The 17,813-nt window shown below is 43.1% G+C and overlaps 1 protein-coding gene across 2 annotated transcripts in view; it reads right to left on the minus strand.

Moving 5' to 3' along the window:
* The window catches only part of plxna2 (plexin A2), a 176,971-nt gene that overhangs the window by 23,488 nt on the left and 135,670 nt on the right, over positions 1-17,813 (minus strand). For both annotated transcript variants that reach the window (XM_031844680.1, XM_031844681.1), the window contains exons 18-22: positions 12,016-12,255; positions 11,197-11,340; positions 10,425-10,659; positions 8,311-8,453; positions 6,867-7,135 (exon numbers count right to left, since the gene is read on the minus strand). In XM_031844680.1, the coding sequence (XP_031700540.1) occupies positions 6,867-7,135; positions 8,311-8,453; positions 10,425-10,659; positions 11,197-11,340; positions 12,016-12,255 (1,031 nt within the window). The remainder of the gene's footprint in view (positions 1-6,866; positions 7,136-8,310; positions 8,454-10,424; positions 10,660-11,196; positions 11,341-12,015; positions 12,256-17,813) is intronic.

Raw genomic sequence — 17,813 nt, forward strand, 5'->3', positions numbered from 1 at the left:
TATATATATATCCCATGCAGGTCAAATATAAGCCGACAGAAAAAACAGCCTTAGCACCCCACTTCCCACGCCAATGTCTACACACACTAATCACAAGTTAAGATGCCATGTTAAACTGCCACATAAATGACTGAGTGTGACAGCATTTGATTGTCACCTGGCTGCAAATATCCCTCCAGTTGTACATGTGTTACCAATTCAAATGGCAATGTATTAAAAAAATAAATAAAAAATGACCTTAATGTAACAGGAAATCACTGTGATTACTCTGGTGTATATGATGAAGGGCCTTACAGCGCAATGTGCTGAACTGGGGATTAGCAGGAATCGAAGCAGCCAGGTATTAAGGCAGGCTGGAAGGCTTTCATCTCCTCAGAGAAAAAATAGTGCCAGGGATGATTATACCTATTCAGGCTCTGAATGGACCGAAAGAGAAATTATGACTATTATGGAGATAATTGCGTGAAGTCGTGTTCAAGGGCTACAAGCAAGAATCTCAAACCGAAACAGTCCCTGAAGGATTGTCTGAGTCAGGGGAGGTTACAACAGCTAAGATTTGAGTCACTGAGACAGAGTGAGAGTCTCTCTCTCTCTCTCTCTCTCTCTCTCTCTAAAATACAGAAGTCTCCCACAGTAGCAGGACAGTGGAGAAGAGGTTACATTTTGTTTTGATTGACGTGCGGCAAGAGTTGTGATGTTGTCTCCCATGCCAGGAGGCTATTCCTCTGAGAATGTGATGAGCGGCCGGTCTACTGGCAGCTCGTTGAGAGGATGGAGAGCTGGGTGACAGCCTATTTGAAATGCAATGTGCCAGCGGGGAGGGGGGGGAGAAAGATGTAGATATTAGTTCCCTCAGTTTCAGCTACAGGATGAGAGAGTAAACATTGCTGAGAAGTTGCAGAAGAAGCGCATGCTCTTGTGCGTGTGTGAGTGTGTGTGTGACGGGTCGGCATCCTCTTTGGTGTCACAAACACAAGGTCTGTGCTTTTCCCCTCTTTGTCATTCTGACATATACAAACACACAGGTGGGAGTATACATGGATAGATAAAGATTTACACATACAGAATTCACAAACTGAACCTTGTCAATGCAGCGCAACAAAAAAAATTTAGTCATTCGAAAACACAAGGGGCCACTACAAGTGCCTGAGGATGTGTTTTCACGCTGAATAAACCTAACTATACTGTGGATCTTTTTCTTTTTCTTTTTTTGGACAATACCCCAAATCCCTCTGTAATTGCCCTCCTTCTTTTACGAGAATTCACCTCTCTTCCCCATGCTCACCATGCGCCCCTCCCAGCTTGTATGAGACTTGAGTGTGTTAGAAGTTAATGGAACCTATTAAGCATTTTAATAAGCTCAGCAAGTCCCGAAGAAGGAAGTCAAATAAAGGGTTTTTTTTGTGGGGGCTGTGCTGACTCCCCCTTAATATCTCTCCTTTTCAATGTCGGACAGGGGAGAGGCACTTTGTTCTCCTCCTCCTCCTCCTTTCCTTCTTGTCCTCCTCCTCATCTGCCTCCACTTCCTTCTATCTATTAATTGAGTTTCATTAATGAACATCAGGATTTCATTATCTCACATAGTGTTTAAGAGGGGCCTCACATCCCCCCTCCCATTTCTGGTCTCCTAATGGCAGCTCGGGTGGAGGAGGGAGGGGGGGGGGGGGCTTTATTAGCAGGATGTGGAATGTCTTTCAATGAAACTAATGCCAAACACAATACTCCCACTCTTAATAACTCTGTACTCTATTGCTCTGCATGGGCGGAAATCTCATTACAAAAATGCTGAGGAGAAAAATAATACAAGATTGAAAAGTCTCAAGGTGATAGAGGCAATGTTCTGTGATTCCATTAAAAGAACATTACAAAGAAGAGAAGGAAACTGGGTAAAGAGAGTGGCTTTGGCAAAACTTGAATGTTGGAAGATGGAGGAAGAAGATGGAGAGGATAGAGAATAGAGCTTGAAAAAGAAGTGGCTTGCTATTAAAGAATGTTCTGGTGTGGTGGGGGTCATCATGCACCAGAACAGTTTCAGTAACAATGGACGGGATGAAAGAGAGACTGTGAAATGACAACAGACACGAGGAAGGTTGGAATGAGCAATGGAGAGGTATAGGGCACCGAGAGAAAACGAGCGCAAGAACATATTTCACCAATGTAGCGGAATACAATCCAACACCATGAGGCGCAGCATCAGTTCCACTTAGCACTCCGGAGATTGAGAAAATCAAACACATTGTCAAAGCTTAGATGTTGCTTTCAAAAAGCTTTTAGGAGAACGTGAGTGTCTGCGAGCTAAAAACGTATCCCTATCAAGACAAAGAAAGAGGAAGAGGCATCACAAACTGTTAAATACCAAAGAGACGAGAAACACGCCTCAGAAGAGCAAGAGTGCACCCTTCAAACGAACTTAACTGACTGGGGATATTATATCTCCGCTGCAAAAAGGCAAGATACTGTACATGCCAGAATTTGTTTTCACTGGGCTGGAAGGATGGATGGTGAAATGGGATCTGGCACTTAAGGATGAGCATAATAGGAAAATGAGTATGTGGCACAGACCAACTTCAACATAACATATTACAGACTCCTCTCTGGCATTACAAAACATCAAGCCGACCGTTATACTCAGCCAATGACATCAGCCAATGCCTGCTGCATTTGTTGTAGTCTCAGTAACTATCATGCGGTTAACTACTTCCATCCTGCTAAATATGCCAAGAGGCTTTTCACACGCATTCATTTTCGTTCTATTATATACGGTTGGCGATTTGTTGATTTCTCAAAAGGGGGACAGACCCGGTCCGTTTCATTCAGCTCTGGCGGCCACATTGCAGAGGGAGAGCGGCGCAGCTGCGCCCCGTGGAGGCTGCTAATATTTCCGCCAAAGATACTAACTTGCACAAATCTCAGTCAGATAAATGATCAATGAGTCAGACTGGACTAAAATGTTCGACTAAACAACCCCTCTGCCCCTGCACTCTGTCTGCTACTGGGGGATGGAGAGGGAGGAACACTTTAGCCCATTCAACTTCTTTCATAAAGCCTGTTAAACGCATATACAATATATATATATTGTATATATATTTACGACATACTGTAAGCACATTAGGTGCTACTAAGTCAAATCTACTGTCAGAAAATGTATCTGATCTTGACAGACACTTAAGATAAGTGAAGAAGAGGGATGTTATTTTTACCAGCCTCTTTATTCAATCTACCTTTAGCCCTGCAATATATCGCCGTTCCCAATAAAGTGTAGTTAGTACAATCAGTACATCTTCCAACTGTAAACACTAATATATCAAAACAATATCATCAGGAGATAACCTGCCCCGGGAGAAGTGTGAGAGGAAGACAGATAAGGGGCATGTTGGAGGCATACAGAGATGGTGAGAGGCAGGCAGAGACGCAGTGTTAATGCTAATCAGAGGACAAGTTTACATGCAGCATCTTCAACGTGCTGGCCAAGAAACTTGGAAAAACACTCTGTGGAAAGCATTCAGAACCCCCATTTAATTTGCTGAATTATATGTTCATTAGTTGTTGAACTGTAATTCTGTCATCGGTTCTAATACTCCTCTGCTCTAGCTCTTCTACATTCTCAACTCTTTCCCTCATGTTTTCCTCTCGTCTTCCCTCTTGTCCTCGGCTTTCCCTTTGTGCTGTGGCCAGTGATGGCATCCTACTCCAACTTCGCACCGCACTGAACGGAGCTAAATAATTAAGGGGTGCCTTGCTTCGCTGGAGAACCCACATTGCACCACGCTGCTGCTCTGCCATAGCTTCTCTCCGCACCGTGTGCACATACGGGACCGACATTCTCTTCTACACATATATACATTATACAGCACGTATACTCAAAACCCTACGTACTGTAGAGCTTTCAAGATACACTGTTATCAGAATGCGGTCAGCCCTTGTATCAAAATACCTGTCAATTAATTTGAGAATGACAGCATGTTTGAATCCCATTGCAATATAAATGTATACAAAAGAAAAGAAGCGATTGTGTCTTTCAGGAAAAAGTCTGGTAATATTCTCGACATCTATTCCCATAAAGTACCAGAAAAAAGCCCAAAACAACAATTAATCTTACTAACATGTATTGCCCGTGTAGCCAAAACCTAATATTCAGTTGCTTATTCAATAGAAATCTATAGTTGACCCCAAATCACACAAATAACCGACACTAACATGGGCAGAGTTTATTTAGAGTCAACACCCACACTCATCTCCCTGCTGCTGTAAATAGTCACAAGAAAGTCAAATCTGCGGCTAAAAGAATAAATTTGCTCTCGTTTGAGTAACGCTTTCTACAGTACAGCGCCCTGCTGTTTTAGGAAGTTATTTAGTCTATTTTTTTTAATGAAATTATTTGTTCATGAGCTGTTTTTAAATATTTACATCTTTAGAAAGAACAAATGTGTTTGGGGCCACAGACATGTAGAATATTGCAAGTTTTATCTTTCAATATTTCAATAAACAACCTTTTGCATCCAAACTACACATTAAACTATATACTATTGCAGGTCACTGAGGGATCATGTAACATGCTAACACACCATGACAGATGGAACTATTTTTGCATCTTCGTCTGTGAGACTTGTGAGATTATGGTTTTCTCTTAAAAGGTCTGACATGCTAGCTTGTGGACATGTCCCCTCTGGAGACAAGCATTCACTGACAGCTGAGCAGCAAAAAAAAGCTTCTTTGACACGACTCAACCCACTGTAATATAAATGAGAACAGGAAGAGGGTTGGGTGACCTCAAGGTTCTTCCTGTATGTTGGCACTCTCCTATAGCAATGTGAACTCGGCCCAGCAGGGACTGTAAGCTTACTAATAATTAATTTAAACATTCAGAGTGACCCCTACTTTAACTAACAGGTCTGGAAGGGCATCCGGCATAAAAATCTGATTTCCAAACCGGATTACCGACTTCAGAGAAATAGAAGATCCGCTGTGGCGACCCATAACGGGAACAACTGAAAGAGGAAAAGGGCTGACGGAAAAGATAAACGCAAAATTGCAACAAATCAGAGGCCAACAGCCTCTCTCCATAACCTGTGCAAACACAATTACTGCTTCGACACGTGCTTAATTTGACTGCGATCGCAGACACCCGTGTGTGTGTGTGTGTGTGTGTGTACAATCAGCACGCTGGCTTGACTGTCGGCTTTTCTCTAAAAAGCCAATGAGGAAGACGACAACAGCAAAGAGCCATGTCAAATCGATAATCCCTTAAATTCTTCAGAAAAAATGGGGAGTGAAATGTGAAAACGATGGGACGTTTAGCCTCCAGGCTGCAACGGCAGGACGCGAGGATTACGTACCACTGTGTTCCTAATGAGAGAGGAGAGTGAAAACTTAAAAGTGATGTGGGGCCCTGCTGTCATGTGAAAATCACAGCTTAATCCAGGTCCATTTGATGCTGCGTCGCTTTAGTCCACTTCTCTGTCTTTTCAACCTCATTCTCTGTTTGCTTATGTGCGTGGTCTTTCCTGCCGAGCGATTATTTGCTCTGACTACTAATGGGGGGTTTTTCAAATAGAGACACTAAGGGAACATTAACATGAGAACGAAGGTGTTGTTTGAAAGTACAGCGGCTGCCTGCTCTCTTTGTCTCCGCTTATTAGTCATGCAAACATAATCAAAATCATGTCCAGAGCAGTCAAGCTTTCAGAGAGACTATTCACAGAACTGTGCCTAAAACATTCTGTACCTTTAGAGCCGACTATTGTCAGTCCTTTAACCCGTTCTATGCCTACAGAGCCACCAAAGCAGCTGAGGACACTTGGACAAGGATTTGGCAGGTGTTTAAAGTTTTAGCACATCACCCTAAATCCCCCGGAAAACAATGTACACTGGAGACACGGAGAGGAAAATAAAAGAAGAAAGATACATCGAGCCGTTTCTGAAAGTTTTATAAGGACCCCGAGCCTGGAGGATAAGGGAGACTGACATTGGCATTGAGAGAGAGCAGGGGAGGGACAGAGCGCGGGAGAGAATACGGAATTATGCAGAGAATCGAGATGTTTCTCATGATGCGAAGAGTGCTTGCCGTTTATCTCAGTATACTGTAGATGTACTGTTAGCACTCATTACGAGCCTTATTCTGTGAAGCGTCGACAGAGTAACACAGGGGAAAATCAGAATGCATCCACCCACAAGAAAAAGAGGGAAGAACATACAGCTCCAAATGAATCCCCATCCATCTGTCTGTATGCATCAACATCCTCCTACAGCCTTGCACTTCTTTACATGTTTCTGGAATTAGGACTGCAAAACTATCCTCTGAGAACACGATCCCATATTTACCGATATTCAGCGATACAATATGTTCTCATTCTTCCTGGCTGGAGTTAATCAAATCAAACAACTGAAAGAGCATACGGTGTTATTGAGGATTATGGGATTCCTCGGAATATGATAATGTTGTTTGTTTGAATTCATTTATGTTAATTCTCTTCTCTTTCTACTTTTTAATCATCAAAAGTCAAAATAGAAACATTAATGTCAATCAAATTCGTTACTAAAAAACAAAGTTTTCTTTGTCAACTGCAGTAAAAAGCTTTTTGATTGATAACATTTTGAATTGTTGATGGTTTACACTGCCCTTGGGGTGGTGGAACACTATTTTAGGGAAAGCTGTGGAAAAAAAAAGGCCTAGAGCCTTCTATACCAACCGCTATAACAACAAAACGACAGAAACAACCTGTATCAGCTTATTTTGGCTCATCAAATATCATCATTTCGATATTGGCGGGACTCCGCCAATCTAATCAGTCACTCACCAACATGCACTCCGAAACCGTGAGTTGTGTGATCCCTACGCGACAGGACATTATCGTGTGCTGCGTTACCTGCGCAGCAGCAGTTTGGGGTGGTTCTTGCTCTCCAGGTTGCGGTCGATGAGGTCTGACAGCAGGTGTTTAAGGACGTCGGTGGCGTACTCCAGTCGCCCCTGCAGGGCCGTCATGATAAGTGAGGCCACGTTGCCCCGGTCCCTCATGGAGAACGAGCGCTGCATTTCTAGTGTTCGGATGAAGGTGAGCAGGAACACCTTGTTGTTGATGAGCTGTCCGAACAGCTTCAGGGCCTTCTCCACATTCAGCTGGCCGTTCCCCGACACCTGGACAGAAGAGGGAGGGAGAATAATGCTCGTTAGTGCTAATAAGATTCCAGCACTAATTTGAATAATAAATATAATAACTTGAACAGCAATGAGCTGAATGTGTTTTGAAAAGGATTGTTGCTCTTCAACTTTCATCTTGACCTTGTCTCACAGAAAATAAAGATTATTTTTCAAAGGCACCAAAACCCTCACTCATGTTTCACTCGAGGCAGTCGCCACTCATGGTGAGTAACTGAGAAGATCTTAATCAATTATTGACCCGAGTCTGTTAAAAAGCATTGTACACCGAGTTTGCTGCCATTTCACTTTCAAGTCAAATGTCAAATAACTTGCCTGAGTAACACCAACCCGAAGTGACAAAACTCACTTTCTTTGTTTGAGTGAACGTTACTGCTTTTCAAAAAGTTTGACAATCGAAATAAATGAAAAGAAACTTGTCACAAGCCTATGCTGCTCACTGAACCTCACTGTAGTAAGAAGTGACACTTTGACCTCTACCCCACAAGGCTAGTCGGATCTGAACCACCATCCCTCTACCTAACCATGCAACGTCTTCCCGATAAACCAATACCATGCTGCATCTCACACACAATCAACAAATCAAATGGTAAACCTCTATCAGAATGAAACTTTTTATCCTCTGGACTGTGTTCCACATAAAATAAACTAATTTCCCAGCACCCCTCTGGCCCCATGAAGAGGAGCGAAAAAGTGTTAACCAGCCAGATTTTCCTCCCAATGGAGAACCCCACAGTCCTGCTTGAGGATAGGGAATTATTCAGTTCATTACCCCTCACACTGCAGCCACTGGTGGATGAAATAGCCATGTGCTGGGACCCTGTTTTCCATGAGGGAGCTTGCATGTAAGATGTATATATATGTGTGTGCTGCCCAACATAGTTGGCTATATGTGTGTACGTTTGTGAGACTAGAGGGTTGAAAGGATAAGTGGCACACTGGTATCCTTTCCCCTCAAGCACTGTTCCCGCTTATGGAGCTTACCCTGCAGAGAGAGCAGTGAGGGCAGACACAATCTACTCCTCTCTCCATATCTCTCTTTTCACCTCAGTTTGACTTTCTCTTGCCCTTTCTTCATGCATTTGCTGCCTAGTTGTCTCAGTCATCTTCTTTCTAATATCTCTCTTTCTTGCCCTCTGTCTTTCTCCCGTTACCTCCAGTTCTCTGAGGACAGGATGATCCTCTATGCCGGGGAAGAGGACCCTCATGGCGTATGTCCTGTAGTCCAGATGGGGGATACCAGCTCTGTCCAGGTCACTGGTCAGCTCATTGATGTCTGTCTGCAGCTCTGCAAAGGCTGGGAGAGAAGGGAGACAAGAAAGAGAGACGAGTTGGAGGAAATACTTGAGGCATCCAGCATGAGAATAAAACCGTTCTTTAATCCCCAGGGAAGAAATACGTGAATCCTTCTCATATTCAAAGTGTTTACTGCCGTTATCACGAAGCTGACAGTTAAAGCCCAAGATAGTCTTCATGTCAGAGAAACTCAATATTTCACATCTCTCCCTTAAAAAACACAGACCTCACTCTCACTCTCTCTCTCAAACACACGCTTCCCTTTCTCACTCGATTTTATCTACCAGCCAGTAAATTGGCTGTAGCTAAGGCCCCAAAGAGTGTGTGTCATCTCAGTGTGAGGCTGCAGGTGAGCACTAGTTAATTGGCTCCATCCTGACTGACTCCTGTTCAGGCCCACGGCTCTGTTGCTGTGCTTCGCCGCCCTTGGGGAGGCTCCCTGTCTGCAGCCTATCACAGGAGCAGCAGCAGTCCCCTACGCCGCCATCTCCAACCAGTCTTAGCCCTTACCTCCTGGCCCCTGGCCCCCTGCGGCTCCTGGGTTTACACACCAACACATGGGCTTACAGGCACACATGGAGTGTGTATACTCATAAGGAGGAACCCAGGTACCCATCTAAATCCACCCTGCAGGGGCATTACACTCCTGGTCACTGCTAATGGTTAAACCATTAATCTTTCCTTTCCCAAGGCTGCCAGTGTGTGACTGATTCCCCCTGTTTGCCTGTCTGTCTATCAGTCTGGACCATCCTTGAAGTTTGCTGCAATAGGATGTTTCTTTTTTTCACTGCATAATAACATTGGGAGAGCTGGTCAGGGGTGGCTGGAGGGGATATATAATGTCTGGCTGATGAAATCCCCTAAACACTCTCAAACATAACAATTCACACACCTCAGCTTTGTCATCTCAGGCCGTGGATGCACTCGTCTTTTCAATGCGACTTTTTGTGATCGGATGCGTCAGATCAAAACTCAGCTGTCGCATATGCGTGTCCACACTTTGACCTGGTCAAAGGATTGGCTTTAAAACAGTAGATTGTCACATTGCAAGGATTGTGCACACATGCTGTGCACACCTCACTGAGGTCCGAACTCAATGCGAGTCAGTGTTTATTTGAAAGCATTCATATAAAACTGAACGCTGCAACATATAGAGCGCTCTTTGTGAACTGCTACTTGGAGTGATGGCTCGGGGTCAACCTGAAGTTATCCGGGTTCCACCCAGTGCAGTGACTTGAAAAGTCAAAGGTCAGATGGACAACTGTGCCCTCTCTTTACCCTGAGCCAAGGTGTATCAAAGCACCTGCGTGTTCAAAACCGTCGCAATGTCATTGTCGCTTAACGACATTCATTGTTCATATTTTAGGGGACCAAAACACGCGCATACAAACACATACACAACAACACACAGGTATAAAGACACACACATTGCATACAAAGATAAATGTAGAATTACCCCCTCTGCTTAAGCCTGATGTGGCTCTTGCTGGGTGGTAGTTGGGGTAACTCTAATGAGAAACACTCCATTCATGTGTCAGTTTGTGTGCGAATCTGTATCCAGCATGACAACTAGAAAGAAGTAAGAGCTGGAAGGACTCACAACAAGACGAGACGGGTCGCCTGCAGGGTTAACTCACTTAAAATAAGTGTTGTGATATACAACCAGGATGATTCACTGACCCAGATTTGGAGAAATTTCCACTGCATTATTTAACACACAGACCACCGGTAATTTACTTTCTGTACTATAGGCACAAATTATGCCAGTTATGTGATTACAGTCTGCAAGTAAAATGCATTCATCAGCCCCATTCAGGTAAACGAGTGATGGAGCAGCCTCTAAAATTACTGGCTGCAAATGGAGCAAAGCAGAGCCATAATCGCCCTCTTCAATCTACAGTCTAACAGTAGGTCGTTACACAGTGCTGCACTTGGTCTGACGGCTGACTCTTATACTATTCTAAATAATTACCTTCTTTGCACTCTAGGGCAACTCGTGACTCCAGGTTGTCCATTTGCATCTGCAAGCGCTTCAGGGTGAGGTCATTTTCGCGCGACTTTCGCTTGTAGGCGATGAGGACGAGGATGACGATGATGAGGAGGAGGCCTCCGCCGGCGGCAATGCTGACAATGGCCGGAAGGGTCAGCAGGCTGTCAGACATGATGTGGACTGAACCAGGAGAGACGTGGAGACCACCTACCTGAACCTGCGAAGAGAAACACAAATACATAATGGACATGCACATGGCGAGTGTAGTTTAGAAGATCCTTTAAACAAAACCACAGAGGAAGACGCGTCGTGTTAAAAATGATCTGATCACTGGTCTTAAAATCTACATAACTGATACACAGCAATGCATGAGCCAAGTCTCAGAAATCCTGCAAAAACATAAGTAAATATTGGCAGCTGAAATTGATACCGAGTGCAAACACATGTGGCCACCTACATGCTGACGTTGAGAGGGAAATAGTCTGGGGCTTGCACTCAATAAGCGAATAGACAACTAAAAATAATTGCCATGGATTCTGGCAGAACCTTTTGACAGCTAGAGCACACTCATGCTGGTCTCCCTTTGACCTCTTTTCTTCAGTTGAATGAACAATGATGAGAGCATGAATAATGAAGTTTAGAGGCCAGCTATTATGGGCAAGAAACCGCAAATTCGGGGATTGACGGAAATAGAGTGGAAGAGGAAGTTATGAAATAGACACTAACAAACACACAGCCCATTTTCCATACTGACCATGACTTTGTACTGTCCGGTGAGGTTGGGCGGCTCACAGAGCAGCTGGCTCTCAGACACAGTGACAGAGCAGGGAGTCTCTCCGATCAGCACAGTGTAGTTAAGCTTCACCCCTCCTGATGCTGGGGGGACCAGGTTTCTGCCCTGTGGGCACACGGAGATGGCCAGAGGGGTGTGAAATTGGGAGAGCAACACATAAACACATGTTGGGAATGAAGACAATTTAAAAAACCCACAAAGCCAATATATCCCTTTAAAACACTGTAAATAACATCCCTTGGTTTGGGCACAGCTGCGGCCAAATTTGACTCCATACTGAGATCAAACAAGGTGATATATTTCACAATGGCGGCAAGTGGGGACAGCTGGCAATCATGAAAACAATAAAGTATATTCCTCAATCAATTTAGAGTCAGGTACAAGGCTTCTTACAACCTTTATGAAAAGAAAAACAATCACATAAATTGCATATATTTAGCCGACATTCAGAGAAAGTAACAAAGATTGAGCAAGAAGAGGTGTCGGTGTTTTGCCCAGAAACACTGTCATCGTGGACATAATCTACGAAATTAACGTCATTCTGTATTGAAGAAGACTTGAAACTAGCGATTGAGACCATAAAATCACGTTTACAATGATAGGTAATAAATAATAATATAAATAAATTCAGTGAGAAGTAGGGTCATAGTTGACCTTGATAGCCAGTAGAAAGCATGCACGTTTAAGGCATTGGCTTCCCTTTTCACCACCAGAGGTTGCCGCGTGGGTTGAGCCAGTAAATGATCTGTAGATTTAAATACTAATCAGGGGTTCCTGTACCTTGAGAATGATGGGTGAGCCTGGTTTTTGCTCCAGGACTCCATTGGTGCTGAGAGGCTCAAAGTAAGGGTTTGGGTAGTAGAGGAGGTTGGTGTTGTTGTAGACCAGCAGCGCCTGGACGTTGTTGAAGATGAACCCAAACTCGTCTGCATGCTTTACTGTGTCCAAACCTGGACTGTACTCTGCCATCAGGGAGGGAGCCAAGCAGCTCATAGTGGTGGTGTTCAATACTTTACACACCTAGGGAGAATGAATAAAGAGAGGGAAAAAATTCACTTTTTGAGATGGTACTGGGCATATGTAGCACTCAAACACGTGGTAAGATAGCCTGAACACCCTGAAATGAAACAAGAAATGAGAATCAGTCATCCACGGTAAATTTAGACAGTTTGGTGCAGCCAAGATGTTTGGTTTTCTTTTTCTCTGGCTACGAAATAAAAAAAACACCAAGATTTGAGCTGATCCGTTGTAAAGCCTTCTGTTTGTTTTAACCTGATCTTAACTGAAACACATTGTACCAGCACGAACCCTGCAGGGAGCTCAGCAACCTAATAATTGGCATATAAAATCCCCAAAAGATGTATTGTCTGTTAAATTAAATCCATCTTTACTGGAGAGGAAGCCTCCGTAAAATCGGAAATAAACTGCTGTTACTGCTTCACTGAAAAACACTGGAGGACAACAAACGCAAAGGATGGAGGCATTGCTCCTTTGTCTCCTCGGGTAGAGGTTGAGGTATGGCTCTTTTATTACTTCTCTCCAGTTTTCCCAGATGAGAGACCTGTCTTCCATCCATCCTCCCCAGCTCAGCTCTAGAGGGAAGGGGAGAGAGGATTGATTGCTGCACAACACTCTGTTCAGAGAGGTTTTTTTTATCTTCTTTCACTCCATCCCAGCTCTCTCTCTCTCTCTCCTCTCTCTCTCTGGGGAAGAAACTTAATTAGAGGTAAATATCATCAAAGCTGGTGAATACTAGCGAGTACCACGCCTCCTACCTGTTGTCTGCTGCTACGGAGCAATCCAGGGAGATCAATGCAAACGGATGCTGTGTGGGCTACACCTGATTGTATTTTGCCAGCACGGTGCAAGGCCAGTTGAGGGAGTGGGAGTGTTGGTGTGAAAGGAGGGACTGGTCTCCTTACTTACTTTGTTCTTGGATATAGACTTTAGCAGGTGTCTTCAACGTTTTTCAGGCCAAGGACCCCCAAACTGATAGAGAGCTGGAGCAGGGACCCCCGACTATATATATTGTATAAAATTGTGTTTTATATTAAATGGGCCTAGTACCGTGTATACCTCTTTATTGTGCATTCAATACTAAGCTATTCAAATAATACACAGGTTCATATATTCATGTTATTATTTTAAACATGTGCAAGGTACAGTGAGTAGGGTGGCCGTGCCACTGCCATTTAGAAACATACCTCGTCAGCTGATACCAATGCCAATATCAACATTGTCTGTTAATTGCATGATAATCACGCACACAAGCTATTCAAATTGATATTTTCATTTTAAACATAAATGTGGAAACGAAAAATGAGTGATGGCCTATTAGTGCCACTGCCATGCATAAAGATACCTGTTATCTTTCATACAAAACTGAACTATTAAAATAATGGACAGATTCATGTTTAGAGAAAAATAAAATTTAAATTTTTATTTTTATTTTTAAATTGTCTAATTAACCAAAAAGTTTGCGGACCCCCTGCAGTACCTCTGTGGACCCCCTAGGGGCCGCAGACCCCCTGTTGAAGACCTCTGCTTTAGAGTGTTTGTGTGTTTTCAATATGCACAGCAATCAATTAAAAGGTGAAAATAAATTCAAGAACTTGGGTACACTGTGTGCATACATACATCACATGTGTATGACTTTAGGCTGCAACTAATAATCATCCTTATTGTTTTCAATAATTTAACCTTTCATTCAAGGATGAATGATGTTTTTTTTATATACGGCATTGGGAAAGATCATGTGAATTTTTTTTTTACCCTCTCATAAAGTGTGTTCAGTATCAGTTTGTAGGAATTAAAAGGTTTAACGGACAAAGGGGTTCACGTAAAGTTTGATATATTCTTACTGTTTGCATGGTGACATGTTATATAGACAGGCCCAGATGCTCCGGCAGCATCCTCGTGACTGTCACGTTGGAACAGCGAGGCATTTGCAAGTCAACTACAGCTTTGACTACCATCTGCTCTGCCAGAGATGGATACTGTGGTTTTTTTTTTTCCTACACTGTCCTCACTTTCTCTCTCCATTTTACTTAAATAAATCCTGTCAGGGTTGAAGACTGCTGCTTTCATAGTGGGGTGTTTTTTCAGGCAGCGTGGCAGTGAGTGTGACGTTTGTAAATCCAATGGATGAGCAAGTAAATAGTGATGGGTATATGGGCCATTGTGGGATTTGATGAAGAAAATGAGGTGGGTGGGGCAATAAATGACTGTATTTCAGAACATCACAGCACCTTAGCATGACTTCTGCCTTTCAATAGATGGATTTTAAGTACTTTTTTATACTAATATTTAGTGCATTCTGTATACTCTACAAAGGATTTAGAAGGATTACTGGATTTCTATATACTCTGGATCACAAGATTCATTTTTACAATTGGATTTACTTCATAGCAGAACACTACAATATACAGTCATGTCACTGCTCCGACTCCAAACAACATGTATTTGCTCTTTCTATCTCAATAAAAAAAAATACAAGTATACAATTGTACATCCAGTCCTTTAGGCCATGTGCAGAAAGAAGCTACACATTGTTCAGCATTGATAAAGTGAATTGAGGTCAACAGATAGAGAAAATAATTGAAATCTTGGCCTCATCTGTCTTCTTTCTCTAGTGGTGGATGGAGCCCGGGTGTTTTAAGGCAGTAACACTCCAACCCCTCTGGCTGAATACATTACCATGATCTACTGTGCTGCTACAGCCCACTCAACCATTCAAAGGTCTCTGGCCAGGGTAGCAGTGAGAGAGACAGAGGGAGAGAGGAGGAAGGAATAAGATGGACTGGCTGTGTAGATGTGCGTAGGAGAAATGTGAGGGGGGTCACACAGTCAAAGGTCATCTGGAGGCTAACGTTCGATAGCTAGTCACTGGCTGTTCCATCCTGTAATTTGTTACTCCTACACTGTCTATCTTCCTGTCTGCCATGCTATTCCAACCAACTGATTATACTGGCATTAATTCTAACTCCGGCTCCGATCTGTCCATAAAGAACCCGTGTGGTATTTAAGCTAGTGCAAAGAGAGAATCAGTAGCTTACATTTTCCTCTCAGGATGAAAGTGAAAGAAATCATCTGCTGGATGTCTTGTGATAAAGTTGTGACTAATGTCCTCCATAAGCACTGCTTTGTGCACCAACAAGTGGCTCTTCTTTAAAAGTCAAGTCAAGAAGCTGCACTACACAAATTAAATTGCCTCTCAACATAGCGATGCTTAATTAAGCCATTAGCTCGTAGCTACCAGTGCTAACACACCTAACAGCAAAAACTACGGCAAACATGCCGACAGAGCTAACAGTGTTTAGTGTTTATAACGGTGTTATGCTGCCATGATGCCAGTGAGGCATGCTCACGCGCACTAACATGCAGGCATGGCCGGGCCAACAAAGAACGGGGAGAAGCTCGAATAACAACACACACAGAGGGGGAGTGACTTCATTCTCTGCACAGGAAGACATCACTCCACTATATCTTTACATAGCAAATGGTTGTTTGCTGCTATATCAATGCTATGAATGTCGTATATATATGTTCTAAGCGTCGATTATCGTTGCCTGCAGTATAATCAGCGCCTCCAGTGCTCAGTGTATCAGTCAGACGATCAGCCTGATTGGCCGAGACGTGATAGGAGCCTGGCACACCCGTGATGAACACGTTCTCTGATCAGCAGCAGAGCAGACACTCAGTCCAGGCGTCTTAAGTGTGGCAAATGCGGGTAGATGAAATCTTTCTGGGACAGGGAAATGTTCTGGAGCTGGAAAATAACCCTTTTAGCTTGAATCAAGATTATGATAAATGTTTCAATTGTGAAACCTGTGACAGATACAGAGCATTTCACAAAGAGAATTGTCTCCCCCCCCTCCTCCCGGTCTCTTTGTAAATCTGTGCAGGTGACACAAGGGAGGGAGAGAAGAGAGGCAATTTAGTGGGAGACAGGTGATCATTTGAAGGCTGGCTGACAGACAGAAGCTCTTATTGCTATAGGCTGCTCTGCTGTTTGCCTTCCTCCAGTGACAAAAGGGGAAACGGGTAGACAGGGAGGGTGGGGGTAATTGTAACCTTAGCATTTAATAGAAATTCATTCTCTGTGGCTGTGGGGTCAATCAAGACATTGACACAGGCTTCTTTTGCAAGCTCCTAGGTGGGGGAGTTGGAAGAAATGATCCAGGGCAGAGATGAAGAACTCTCTTGCAAAGCCTCAGAAACTGACAAACCAGACAGCACAGCGCACACGTGAGTCAAATCCCATTTCGCCAGGTCTCTGGGAGTCTCTCCCTCTCATCAAGTCTTCTCTATTCTAAACATAAAACAGCCCAGATCTATCTCTTACTTGTAATCCCTACTGTTTTGTAACTCACAAAAGGTGTTTTGGGGAAACTGTGTCCTTATAAGAGGTAATATTGTAGCAGAAAAAGCCCAAGGCACAGTTTAGATTTTTAGTAAAGCAACATTCACTGAGCAAGTCAGACACTTAAGGCCAATTTTAGAATACTGTTGTCAGGGATGGGAGGTTGGAATTGCAGAGAGGGAAGAGGCATGTTGGGACAAATCTGTGTGGGATTCTACAAACGAGACGTGGCATTGAGGAGGTTTTTGGTTATGCATGCATGTGTACTAAACTCTCCTGAGATTCTATAAATGAGGCATGGGATTTAGGAGGCTATATACAAGAGTGTAATGTGTGAGACTGGTTTAAGTATGTGCCAATTTGCATGTTTCCCAATTATTTACGCTACAGTAAACGCGTGAGTGTAGATTGTGAATGAATGTCTGCGTGCAGTGTATATTTTGTCAAGTTTTCTGATGGATCTTTGCAAAATAGAGAAAATAAGAAAATCAAAATCTGCTGATAGTGAATTACAATATGACATAACCCAGTTGTAATTATATAAAATATGTGCTTATTAGAGAAGTTGAATTATTGATAAATGCTGTACATTAAAAGTTCTCCATTCGTTATTCAGAGCATTAATATAGCAGCAAACAACTATTTGCTGTGTAAAGATATAGTGGAGTGATGTCTACCTGAGCAGAGAATGAAGTCTTTCTTGTTATCAGATCTTCTCTGTGCTTTTTTGACATTGCCGGGCCGGCCACGTGTGCAAGTTAGTGCATGTGAGCCTGCTCCACTGGCTAGCTTATAGCAAACGCTTTGCACTGCGCTCAAACGGCAGTTTCAGCTGATAACGCTGCCCCAACCGACAGGGTCATCACAGAAGGGTAGCGCCTCCCCTCCTGTTCCTCCCCAGGTAAACACTGTTAGCTCTGGCAGCACTGTTGCCATTATGATAGCTGTTGAGAGGCAATAGAAATGCTCTGAAATTCACAATTACCACCTTTTATAAGGACATTAATAAAGGTTTACAACTACATTGGAGTGTGTAATAAACAACTATTTAACATTTATAAATTGCTAAGAGGGGGGCTAAAGTGTTACCAATTATTAAAAAAAAAAAATTATACAAAATACATCTTCAGTTAAGCTGCTGAAAACTCACCAAAAAAGGTTGGGAACTACTGTATTACAGTGTTTGTGCCGTGTTAGTACAGTGTGTTGATATGGA

The sequence above is a fragment of the Anarrhichthys ocellatus genome, unplaced genomic scaffold (genome assembly GCF_004355925.1).
Source record: "Anarrhichthys ocellatus isolate YVR2014 unplaced genomic scaffold, GSC_Weel_1.0 scaffold5, whole genome shotgun sequence".
Classification (NCBI taxonomy): Eukaryota; Metazoa; Chordata; class Actinopteri; order Perciformes; family Anarhichadidae; genus Anarrhichthys; species Anarrhichthys ocellatus.